General features: G+C 31.4%; 3 protein-coding genes across 10 annotated transcripts; 1 reads left to right on the top strand and 2 right to left on the bottom strand.

Moving 5' to 3' along the window:
• The first annotated feature begins 15 nt into the window (after window positions 1-15).
• Sbat (LSMD1 domain-containing protein Sbat) lies at window positions 16-2,084 on the top strand. Of its 4 annotated transcripts, none has more exons than XM_018541727.1 (3): window positions 16-65; window positions 700-946; window positions 1,788-2,084. In XM_018541727.1, exons 2-3 carry the CDS (start codon window positions 845-847, stop codon window positions 2,031-2,033), a joined length of 348 nt encoding a protein of 115 aa, XP_018397229.1. In that variant the 5' UTR covers window positions 16-65; window positions 700-844; the 3' UTR covers window positions 2,034-2,084. The 4 variants fall into 4 exon arrangements, with proteins under 4 accessions (XP_018397229.1, XP_018397228.1, XP_018397230.1 ...); XM_018541726.1 differs by lacking the exon at window positions 16-65 and adding an exon at window positions 195-261; XM_018541728.1 differs by lacking the exon at window positions 16-65 and adding an exon at window positions 270-310.
• Window positions 1,956-3,663, bottom strand: LOC108775383 (uncharacterized). 3 transcript variants are annotated; one of them, XR_001940757.1, is made up of 6 exons: window positions 3,589-3,663; window positions 3,311-3,513; window positions 3,109-3,232; window positions 2,659-2,923; window positions 2,126-2,187; window positions 1,981-2,060 (listed from the first exon to the last, which is right to left on the bottom strand). XR_001940757.1 is itself a non-coding variant. In XM_018541725.1 (5 exons), exons 1-5 carry the CDS (start codon window positions 3,640-3,642, stop codon window positions 2,022-2,024), a joined length of 471 nt encoding a protein of 156 aa, XP_018397227.1. In that variant the 5' UTR covers window positions 3,643-3,663; the 3' UTR covers window positions 1,956-2,021. The 3 variants fall into 3 exon arrangements, 2 of the variants coding, with proteins under 2 accessions (XP_018397227.1, XP_018397226.1); XM_018541725.1 differs by lacking the exon at window positions 2,659-2,923 and having other exon boundaries at window positions 1,956-2,049; XM_018541724.1 differs by lacking the exons at window positions 1,981-2,060; window positions 2,126-2,187 and having other exon boundaries at window positions 2,591-2,923.
• A 1,402-nt stretch (window positions 3,664-5,065) lies between these two features.
• On the bottom strand, window positions 5,066-11,164 carry Grp170 (hypoxia up-regulated Grp170 co-chaperone protein). Of its 3 annotated transcripts, none has more exons than XM_018541750.1 (9): window positions 10,935-11,164; window positions 10,691-10,828; window positions 9,439-10,399; window positions 9,094-9,356; window positions 8,877-9,010; window positions 8,518-8,753; window positions 6,569-6,860; window positions 5,912-6,341; window positions 5,066-5,813 (listed from the first exon to the last, which is right to left on the bottom strand). In XM_018541750.1, exons 2-9 carry the CDS (start codon window positions 10,826-10,828, stop codon window positions 5,409-5,411), a joined length of 2,859 nt encoding a protein of 952 aa, XP_018397252.1. In that variant the 5' UTR covers window positions 10,935-11,164; the 3' UTR covers window positions 5,066-5,408. The 3 variants fall into 3 exon arrangements, with proteins under 3 accessions (XP_018397252.1, XP_018397253.1, XP_018397254.1); XM_018541751.1 differs by having other exon boundaries at window positions 11,032-11,164; XM_018541752.1 differs by lacking the exon at window positions 10,935-11,164 and having other exon boundaries at window positions 8,563-8,753; window positions 10,691-10,724.
• Window positions 11,165-12,110: the final 946 nt, after the last annotated feature.

Below are 12,110 nucleotides of genomic sequence, written 5' to 3'. Positions count from 1 at the left end.
ACACGTAGTAAAATGTTGAAATACACCGGTTATGCTGTCACTGCCGCACTGTAGTATACATACAGGTGATTGTGCCAAGTGCGTTCCTAAATTTACCGAGGCGAGATCATATTAGTGACAGTGGAATTTTTCCAAAGGAGGGAATTGCATTTATTGACCGGCATCTGATAAGATAGAATTTGATATTAATAGGTGTATTTAGTACAATAATCGTTCATTGAGTAAAGTAGCACCATCGAATGTGATAAATTAAATTCAAAAGTAAGAAACAATCACATTCGACTGATGAGGAGTGCCTTTTCACGCTACCGTTATTACCATTAACCGTGTTTCTTTTCCATAGTTGAACTTCTTGTACGGTTCATCTTTCTTCTTTTTCTCTGGAGAGGAAAAGAAAAAAGAGATGAACCGTATAAGAAATTTACCTTAAAAAAAAAAATGCCAATTCTATTTCATAAATTCATACAGTCTCTTCCTTCTGCATGAAAACTCACCTTAATGACTCCTGCAGACATGACAGAACACGATAACGCTTGGTTATGTACTTGGAGGAAGTTTGCCAATCATTCCTTTATTTTTGTGGAAAAGCGATAAACTGATTGACTCTTGCGCCAATTTTTGTCGTGCAACAAACATTGCCGTGTTCTGTGTGCAGAGGTTATATTGTATAACCAATCAGAGGCATTCTTCGTTTTTTAGTACGCGAATTTAAACTTTGAAGAAGATCAAGCTGATCGTTCATATATGTATAAATTTTTGGATGTCATCTGGTCGTAATGACCTCCTACTTATCTGTGGAGGCATAAGCTATTAAGTAAAGAAGAAGAAAAGTGAATAAAAATAAATGAGAACAAATAATGAGAGTGCAATGAGTGCGAATATGAAGGAGACAGTGCATAATTTGAGCAACGTCGTGAACAACGAGCATGTCCACGAGAATGAAAAGGTAATTTTATAAGTCTTCTCTCTTTATTTATCTCTTTAACTTTTCATAGCACCTCCTATTACTTACAAAAAACCGTACGATGTCTGTCATGAGAATTACTTCAGATTTTTATCAATTTTTATTGTGCACATAGCTTATATTCTACAAACTGAAACCTGATTGAATTAATATACCATGTATTATATTCTCTTCGTATTTATTCTGTCATTTAACTTTCAAAAGATGCCATAGGTTAGTATTCATAGTTTCATTTTATTTCAATATCTTCTTGACTAATATTTTAATATGCTAGCTAATATAGTTTTGTAATTAAATTATGACATCTTAAGACTATATTCTAAAATCTTAAACATAGAAATCACAATACTGGTATAGTTTTGTGTGTGCATGTAAGGCTCAATAATGAATTTTTAAGTTATGATATAAAACTTATGCTCAATGGATATTTTTTATACATTATAGGTTAAAAACTATCTGTTATTGATTCTTGTCTAAAAGTTTATTCACATTATAATACAAGTTTGTTTATCACATAAATTGTATTATATGTAAACATTATCTTATTTGATCAGAATTCAATTTTCCATGTGATTAGTGCATCCTTTATAGATATAATATAAAGAACATAATTGAGTAGCTCTGATAAATCTATATCAACTCTAGAAAGTTAAATAGATTGCACTTAGATATATAAATACATGTACCTTTTTTAAATACAAGTATTCAGCATAAAACTTGTTAAATGATCTTACAAGTGTAATTGTATAGAGTTAAAACAAAATTTCTAAAGAACAAAATTTTCCTACAAGTATATGTTATATTCTTAACTTTATGATTTCAGCAGGCAGTCATCTCTGAGGAGTTGTCAGCCAAGCAGAAGTTGAGAAGCTGGCTGAATCGACATCTACGTATTGAAATGACAGATGGTAGAGTGTTGAGAGGAGCATTCTTGTGTACAGATCGTGATGCCAACGTTATTTTGGGCTCGTGTACCGAATATTTATCTACGGAGCACACAGAAGCAAGAGTCTTAGGCTTGGTGATGGTGCCTGGTCGACATATTGTCTCAATTCATTTAGATGTTTGAAGCTGCTCTTGCACATCTGTAAATATTCTTCCAATGTTTATTTATTATATTGACCTGTATAATGTGTGTTGAATATTATATGAGTATATTACCTATGTACATATGTCTTGATACTGTATTTTAAAAACTTGATTTTTGTAATAGGAATAGATTTCTGAAAAATGAGAGGTATAATTTTGCTGTTCATTAAATGATATACATTTATTGATACATCTGTGTCACTTATATTGAATATATCTATATTATACCTCATTGATTTTATTAAAGCAAACTTGAAAATATTATAAATGTAACGAGAGACAAAATCGTGCAATTCTTGAATACGTTGCTAAATTAAAGAGATTAGTAAGGCTTTATTCGGATTATATTAAACATTTATAATAAAGATGTTATGAATTCTAGATCATAAAAGAAATATTTAGGAATAAAATAGTCTCTCTTTAATATCTCATACAACTTCAATACAATAAACTAGTTTATTTAATACAATATAAGGAAGAAAGATTTAAATAAGATTAATGTTAAAGCTGTACAAAAAACATTAGTAAATACGAGGGAAATTGTTTATTAATATACGTATTGATACAAATCATTTTTAAATTTTTTAAGAAACAACAAAACATACTTTGAAAGAGAATGTTGAACTCTTTCCTATAAAAATTTATTGTTTTTCAGTATTTTTTTTTACTGCCTTTGATGCACTGTTCCTGTATATGCCAGTATGCTTGTTCCAACTTTGTATTGCTATCAGTTTCTGCTTTTACTTTAGCTAACGCATCCTCTATCCTCTGTTGAAGTGTACTGGACAAACTGTCTATTCCACACATATAACTTAATTCTGCGCTAGCTACTGCCATTTTATGCACATAATCCATATAGGTAGCTAAGCGCTAATTTAAAAAAATTGTATTTTAACTTGTATAATTTTATAAAAATTTTTTTGTGGTACAATATGTATTCTATAATGCAATGTTATGCATAATTTGTTGTATAAGAGAATTTTTATTTTAATTAATTACTTTTTAGACTGTGATATTTAATATTTAAAATATTACAGCAAGCAATTCTTTATTACCGTAATCTTCTCTTTCTTGTCTTGCATTTCGTTTCGTACTTCCACAATCAGATCCCAGTGTGCATCATTTACGTTGCGTATTATAGTTTCTTCGAGAAGAGAAATGAGTTCATTTAACAATAATCTATAAAATTATCATAATAAACATTAATACAGAGATATCTTATTTTCCTCTATGTAGATCTATATTATTTTTATTTACCTGTATGCAACGCTCAGATCTATTATAGCCATGTAAGTGACAGTTAATGCCTGGGTTGCACTATTAGCAGCATCCAATGCAGATTGTTTTATCATATACTCATAGGTTAGTTTTTTTATATCTGGAGGATCCAGTTTCAACTTCTCATTTTCATTAAGCTTGTCAAATGAGGTACAATGTGCAAATAATATACTTGATGTATACTGCAAATAAATTATGAGTTTCTTTTAATGCAATTAAAATTTGAAATTAAAATACCGCATGAATTGTTTTCTCACTATCGCAGGACTAATATTTCTCCATAATTTTGTGAGAACTTGCCGCATTACCATACTTGTTAAAAATATAGTTAATCCTTGGGAATTGATACTAAAATCTGTAACATAATTACTGATGCTATTTAATTTATATAAGATATTATTAAAAGATATTAATTAATTTCAAAGAACAAAGATGACAAAAAACTCATATAAAAAATGCAAAAGAATACTAAATATATTTTAATAGGAATAATTCAAATTTTCAAATGTAACATAAAAAAAATTAATTGATATTTTTGACAAAGAAAAAGAAATTTATAATTAGAGATTTATAGTGAGCCCAATATAAATCCATCACCAACTCCAAGGGTTAATGTACAATCTAACCACATTTTTTTTTTAATTATTAGGATTGACAATTTCTAGCAATTTCTTAACTTTCTTTTAAAGTTTTCATCCACATATTCTACAATTTAACGTAAATAGTGGTACGTTTTAATTCGTAATGTTCAGAAAAAAATTCGAAAAGCGAGTGGAAAAGGCAGACGATATTATGTGTATATAACCTCACTAGTAAATGGCAGCTGACAAAAAGAAATGATGCGGCAGAGATTAAATTTATACAGATTCAATCGATTAAAAAAAGAAAACACTGAGAAAATATGAAAGTCTGTGGTTTCGATACTTAATTTTAGTATATTATATGGTCAAATCTAAACTTTTTAATAATTTCGTTATATCTACAAAAAATAATTGGTGACACATACATTTTATTTCTTTATTCCAAATATCTTTCCCCTCTCTTTCTTTTTTTATATATTTTTTATTAGTTCAAATTAATAAATATAAATATTTAAATTTACAATTATAAATTGGAATGATAATTTCTTTAATTTGAACGCTCATTTGGAAGTAAAATATTATGTAATTTTCAAAGAATTCATCTATTATAAATTATGTAGCCAAATAAAAGCAATTTTGTTCTATATAATTTCCAAGGAACTAGTTTTTATCTATTTTATATTGTGTAAATTATTATATTTATTTATAAAATAATCAATATATTCTATCTCACTTCTTCAAGAAATAGATTATTAGAAATGTCATCTTTTTAACATGATATAAATAAAATAGAAAGACTTATGTGAATCTTCCTTTATAAAAAAGATGATACAAATCAATGCATTATATATAAGAATTGTGATAAATTCATTCGAAAACTACTGATATACATGTACATTTGTGAGAACATAAGACATGTTACTACATTCCCTGAAAGAAGATGCATTTTTTTCTGAAAGATATGCAAGAATTGTTTTATGAACGAAAATTATGTTATACACATTCTCATCATTCGTGTTTTTACAAGCAATAGTATGCTTTATACTGCAAAACTCATGTGATACAATTAAAACATATGCTTGTAGCAGAAGCATTTTACATGTAAAGTCACAAATCTATACTGCAAAAATTCAAGATAAATCTCACACTGGCCTATTTTATGCGTATCCGTTATCAAATAAATCGTCAGAATCTCTGCTATTTCTTGGCACTTGTGTAACATAATCATTTTTAATAAGATCAACAACTTTGCAAAACTATTTATGTAATGAATGAATGATGAAAACCATATCCTTGTATAAATAGTTGCATATTATTAATTAAATGGAACAGCTTATATTCACATTCGCAGAATAACTTATTCATCGGCAACACACAAGAGAATTCCCCCTTCGATCTTAAATGCACCTGACAAAAGTAATCTACAGAAAAATTGCCTAAATCGACGAGTATCGTCGATCAACAACAGAGAATCACACTTTTAAATAAATTATTTCTTATAGTTCATGATGCGTTTCTTCCTGAACTTTCTCTTTAGTCAACGGTTTCTCGCTTTTCGGTAGATTTAACGGATCCTCTGTAGTGTCCATTGTTTCTGATATTGGTTCTTGTTGCTGCTCTTCTACATTGTCGGATAGTTGTTCTTCCGCAAATTTGTCACTTTTAGTATCAGAATCGGTTACGGAGTCTTCGTTTTCCTCTATCGTACGCTCAGCCTTACTATCTGTCGTTTGATTCGCCGTAGTTTCTTGTTTCGGTTTCCAAATCTTTACCTTATTTAGAAGATATTTAATTTCTCTATCGAGTAGATCCATTTTATTCACGATTTGGCGGATCTTGTATTTTACTGGTATGTTTAGCGGTGCATCCACGAAATATTTCGAAATCGTATCATAATAATCCTAAAATATTTTTTTGTGTTACACTAACATTATAGACATATAATAATAGCGTGTTTCAATTTCAAAAATCGCTTTAGATATTAAAAATAAACCATTACCTGTGTCTCGTTGATCGCTTTTTCTAACGTCTCGATTTCAATAGGCGTAATAACTTCACTCGTTAGACTCAAATTGCGCATATTCTCTAGAAACAATTTACTGCCTTTAAGTAGCGAAACCATGCCGTTTAAGACTTCCGGTCGATCTCGGTACTCGGAAACCCTCTCATAAACATCGTTGGTTAACTTTTGAAGTTCCATTAACTTCTCTTCGTATACTTCTGCAGTTGCGGTGAATCCATCCTCATACAACCACTCAGAGATCTCGGCGCACGCTTTTCGAACGTCCTCGACCTCCTTATCGGTAGCCGCGTCTAAAAATTCCTTAGAATCAAATTTCTGCTGCGCGTCGATTACGTATGACTCGAGGTTGTTCAACGCAGTCTCACGACGCGTTTTCTCTGAATCATGCACATCTAAACGATGTATCCTAAAAGAAAAAGAAGAGAGTTTTATTAAAATAGTAGAAATTATATTTATCATAATTATGCCGATTTTATATTTGTTTGTTGAATGAAAAGAAATAACGACAATAAAAAATGAAAGTTACAGTAACACTTATTAATATTTAAGAAATTTAAATTTACAGAATATTAAAAATGAAAATAATTTCTCAATTACTTCACATTATAAGTAAACATATGTTTAATGACTCACTTGTCTCGAGATTCTGTAAGTTTTTCACCGGACAAGATTTGTGATCCTAATTTAACCTCTTTCGAACTGATAGGTTCCTTAATTTGAACGATTGTAGCCTTTTTCTCTTTGTCCGCCTTTTCGGTTTTATTTGCAGTCTTGTCTTCGTTCACTTTTGTTTCGCTTTTCTTTTTTTCCTTCTCATCTGTCTCTTTTGTTGACTCCGAAAATTCTGGCTCTTCATGCACTGGTTTTATATCCTCCTTTGGTGGTTCTTCTGTCTTTTCCACTGTCTCTTTTTCTAAAGAAGAACCTGAAAGATTAAGAACTTCAAAATATATTAATTCTTAAATAACAAACTCCTGTATAAATCAAAAATTAACTTGGAAAGAAAAGGGCACTAGGAGTTAAGCGTAGATAACTTCACGCAACGTATCTAGCAAATCTATCTATTATAAAAAATTATTAAATAAATAAGCTTACATGTTTCGACTCATTTTTGAGCCTTCTTCAGAGACAATAAAATTTTCATAAATAAATTATAATTTAAAAAATAACAAAGATAAAAAGATGTTTAATCATAATGAGCTCACTCACAACCGAGAAATAGATTCAAAAGACAATTTCATCCTAGGGAGCACAATCAAATGCATAATAACGGAAGAAAGGAAAGAAATAAAGAAAGTTGAAAAAATGGGAAATTAATTTTCCAGGATGTCACAGAAAAATAATCATTTCCAAATTAAATTTATCAATTTATCAACTACCTCTCGGGAGTGAGAAGAATCACCATATTCATCACGATACTGCATCGCAAAACAATCTCAAAACCGGTCACTTGAATTTTGTGATTTGATAATTTGATACCGTCGAACTATTTGCTGTGACTGACTGTGTTTGAGACTGACTAGCCTAAATTGTTCTGAAGACCGGTTTTGAGATTGTTTTGCGATGCAGTATCGTGGTGAACATGGTGATTCTCCTCACTCCTGAGAGGTAGTTGTAATTTGATAAATTTAATTTGGAAATGATTATTTTTCTATGACATCCTGGAAAATGAATTTCCCATTTTTTCAACTTTCTTTATTTCTTTCCTTTCTTCCGTTATTATGCATTTGATTGTGTTCCCTAGGATGAAATTGTCTTTTGAATCTATTTTTCGGTTGTGAGTGAGCTCATTATGATTAAACATCTTTTTATCTTTGTTATTTTTTAAATTATAATTTATTTATGAAAATTTTATTGTCTCTGAAGAAGGCTCAAAAATGAGTCGAAACATGTAAGCTTATTTATTTAATAATTTTTTATAATAGATAGATTTGCTAGATACGTTGCGTGAAGTTATCTACGCTTAACTCCTAGTGCCCTTTTCTTTTCAAGTTAATTTAAGAACTTCATTTAATATACGTGCTTCTCTCTCTATATATATATATTTATACAATTTATAATCAGGGCCTAGAGTTTTATGTCATTGACAATTGTGCAAATTTAAACGCAATTAACTTGCCTTTAAAATTTTGTCTCATATAACAAAATAATTGACATAAATATTCCATGAATATACATCCATAAAAAATATTACCATTAATGCAATAGGAGTTGTTCTATTAAGATAAATTATTCTATTAATGTATAAACTTTTTAAAATCGTATTGTTACAAAAATTTAATTGTTAATGACAACAAAATCTGACTCTCATTGATAATACCATCTATTTTTCTAAAACATCTACTTATTCCTTGATATAAAAATGCTTGCAAAAAATGATTTCAAAACGTAACATGAAATGATTTTTCAATTTTTAATTAATAAAAATAACATATTTTTTCCTGAAAAATAAAACAGTTCTTCATTATATACAAATCGGATATAAAGAAGAACCGGTATAGTGCAAATATCTTCAAAAGTGAGATTCATAACATGCAACAAAAACTAATGGCATCATTTTTTGCATTGCCTGCGGCACAAACCTGCAAAGAATTTACTAATAGTTGAGCCAAGTATTGAGAAAGTACCCTCTTCTTCCTCAACAGTACTCGATTTTTCGGAAACTAATTCTACAGTCAATAAATTCAGTACGCCACTATCGTCTACATTAAAGTGCACTTTGATTCCTTTACTCTCGGCGCCTTCGTTTGCATGCTTTTCTAAAGCTTCGGCTACACCACTCAGCGATATAGTAGATATATGTAAATCACCAATAGAACTGTAAAAAATTCAATCTCTATAGTTTTGGAGTATGAACATTTTGATATTTAAAATAACAAATCTATTTTCTGTGTTAACTTGTTCCTAGTATTACAAATAAATAATAGTTGTAGATACTTACATTACCTCACTAGCAGGCAAATAATCTAACTCAGCGTAATTCACATGAAAATCGAAATCACTCGTGTGTTTATTAAATGTAATAATTTTCTTTTGTGGAAACGGATTCATTCTGCCAAATAATGTCTTCTTTACCTATACAAAAATCAATTTTAGAAAAAAAAGATACATATTATCGTTTAATACGAAGGATTAAGTTACATAACATAATATTCTACCTGTCTAACTTTATTATCAACAGTTCTATCAAATGTAATCTGAATTGGGAACAACAAAGCATCTTTTGTGACAAACTTCTTGACCTTGAAACCCTGACTAAGATCAGCTGCTTTATACGCAGCCCCTAAAGCAGCTGCTTCATCCGTATTTACATTTTTAGATAATTCTGTTTTTACATATTGGGACAGTGTTTCTTGTACCTTTGGCATACGAGTACCTGCTCCCACCAATACAACATGTGATATAATATCCATTGTCAAACCTGAAATATTTTGACATGAATAAGTTTAGTGTTTAAGTATACATATTTGCAAGAATCAGTATTCTGCAAAAAAGTAGGTCACCTGAAATTTCTAATGCAATCTTCACAGGATTTGCTACGCGTTCGAATAAATCGGCGCATATCTCTTCCAACTTCTCTCTTGAGACTTGCAACTTGAAGTCAATATCATCTATCAAACTTTCTATCTGGGCAAAATGGTCTGCATTGGCACTAAGTACAGTTTTGACGCGTCCAGCTTCCTTAAAAAGTTTTGCCATCGCTCTTGGGCTTTTGAACACAGAGTTTGGCGTCTTTTTAAGAGCGTCAAATTCTTGTGCTAAATAATGCTGCAATCTGATTTGCATTTCTAATCCTCCAAGCGTACGATCGTATCCCACACCCAACACGGTAACGTAAGGATTGGTCTCGAGGAAACCCCTCTCTTTCGTTTTTATGTTTTGGTAACTAACAACCGTCGCAGTAGTGCTGCTAGCTCCCATGTCATAAAACATAATGTAATGAGCAGAATCGTTTATCTCAGTTCTACCGAATACACCGTAGTTCAAAGCTACCGCCATGTAATCGTTTATGAGCTGTAATACTTTTAAACCAGCGAGTTCTGCCGCTTGAATCAGTGCTTTCCTCTCAGCCTGATTGAAGAATCCCGGCACAGTGATAACGGCTTCGTTGATCTTCTGATGGGCGGAAGCTTCCGCGATTTCTTTGCCTTTGTGCAATATCTGTGCAAGTAACTCTTCCGGAGTGTATGTCGTGTTTTCATTTAATCTAAACGCTATGGTTTTCCTCTCGTTATCAGCAATGATATTGTAGTAAGGAAATCTTTCTTGGTAGAGTTGTACTAACGGATTGTCTATAGGTTTTCCTAGAAGGTCTAGAATGTAGAAGAAAGTATTCTGAGGAAATCTCACTCCGATTACTTGAGCATCTTCGCCGAATGATCTCTCTCCATCCCTGAACGCAATTGTGACTGGTGTTTTCCTCTTTGACTCCTTGTTTAAAGCTATTTCCATAGGAACACCAGGCTGTAGATCAAAGAATAACGAAGACATTTCATAAGAAACATGCTCATTTTTTTAAATATAAAAATGTAACAGTGACATTTGGTTAATAAATCTTTGGCTATGAAAGCTTTGCAACTGTTGTAAAATTCTTTGATATGATTGGTTTATACATTTGGTTGGAAGACTAGGAATATGACTAGTTATATTAAAGAAATGTACAACAGTGGAGAAGCTACTTTCTCTGTTGAATATAGCCTTTCTAGTAGAAAAGCCGTCAGTCTGTTGGATTTGCTACAAATAGATGTCACATACCGAGACGATAGCGACCTTCATCCATTCACTACCAAGGTCGATGCTCATAACGGCAAGTTCTTCGCTGATGCCGACGAAGGTGGCAATTATGAGTAAGGTTAGTGAAATCATCGTCATACCTCTCTGTGAAAATCCCATCTGAAAATCGAGACAGATGTGAGGTAAAATCATGCCAAGGAAATCCATATGAGAACTCAAGAACGTTAACGTGCACGCTCACGCTGGATCAAGGCACGAGACTTACGTACTGTCATGCCCTGTCTAGCTGTCAAAGTTGGTTATGAATACCGGCGACGTGGAACACGTCGATCGGGAAAGCAGGCAGATTAACGCGCGCTCACCTTGAGCTCAGGTCTCGCGATGACACACGACGTACTCAGAGGAAGCGGCTCTCAGCTGTACACCATTCAGAACACACGTTCGCGCATCGCAGCCTTTTTTAAATCAACAAAAACCTGAGTGTGACACCCTCCACCACGACCACTCTCCATGGAATTCAGTGCTATCTAGCACCATGTGTTGGTGTGGCACGTTGCAATTGGCCGAACTCAGCAAATATCGCTCCGCCATTGGACCGCGTTGGCAAATTGGAGCCAATTGTGAGTCGCGCAATCCGCACCGATGACACCAATTTTTCCGGGAGCATTAGCAGGGAAAATAGGAACGTGGGCTTTAAAGGCTAATTTACAATGTGCTCTTTGTTTGTTAAAGTACGTGTATCTTTGTTTTCTGTTTCTTGCTTTTTTCTCTTTTCTTTTGGCCGTTTAATTAACAATTTTGTGTTTCATATCTCTTTAGGAGTTCATTAAATTTTATCTCAAGTAATAGAAAAGAAACAAAAAGAGCAGAGTGAAAGCATTGTAGATCATTCTTAAAGTCGATTCAGTATTAAATCAGAAGCTAGAAATTGACCAATCACAGTCGAATATAAGAAAAATAATCGACAATGATTGGTTAAATTTATAACTTTTAAATTTTAATTTATTATTAATAGTTTATAGTAACAAAAAAAACCTCTTAATTTCACGCACTCAAAGAAATTGATTTAAAAATTAAAATAAAAAACATTAAGTTTCCTCGCAATTGCTACAATAAATTAATCGATTTCTTTCTATATAATTTTAATTAAAATAATAGTGAATAATTTAAATGTGGATTCATTTCGACAGCATTGTTTAAGGTAAAAATTTTCTTTATATCTTTTTTATCTGTAACTTAATAACGAATTTGATCACTCACATTAAATTGTACTGTACATCATTACACTGTAGATCATATATAAAAAGATTACTTTATAAATATACTTAAATGCAATGGCATAATATAATTAACTTCGACAATAAAATAATACACATTCAATACTATTCTATTAAATAATGTGATAATATTACATATGGCTTTGAAAATTATATGAGGTTTT

The sequence above is a fragment of the Cyphomyrmex costatus genome, unplaced genomic scaffold, assembly GCF_001594065.2.
Source record: "Cyphomyrmex costatus isolate MS0001 unplaced genomic scaffold, Ccosl1.0 scaffold30, whole genome shotgun sequence".
Classification (NCBI taxonomy): domain Eukaryota; kingdom Metazoa; phylum Arthropoda; class Insecta; order Hymenoptera; family Formicidae; genus Cyphomyrmex; species Cyphomyrmex costatus.
The sequence above is the reverse complement of the archived record's forward strand: the minus strand, read 5'-3'. Positions and strand labels throughout refer to the sequence as shown.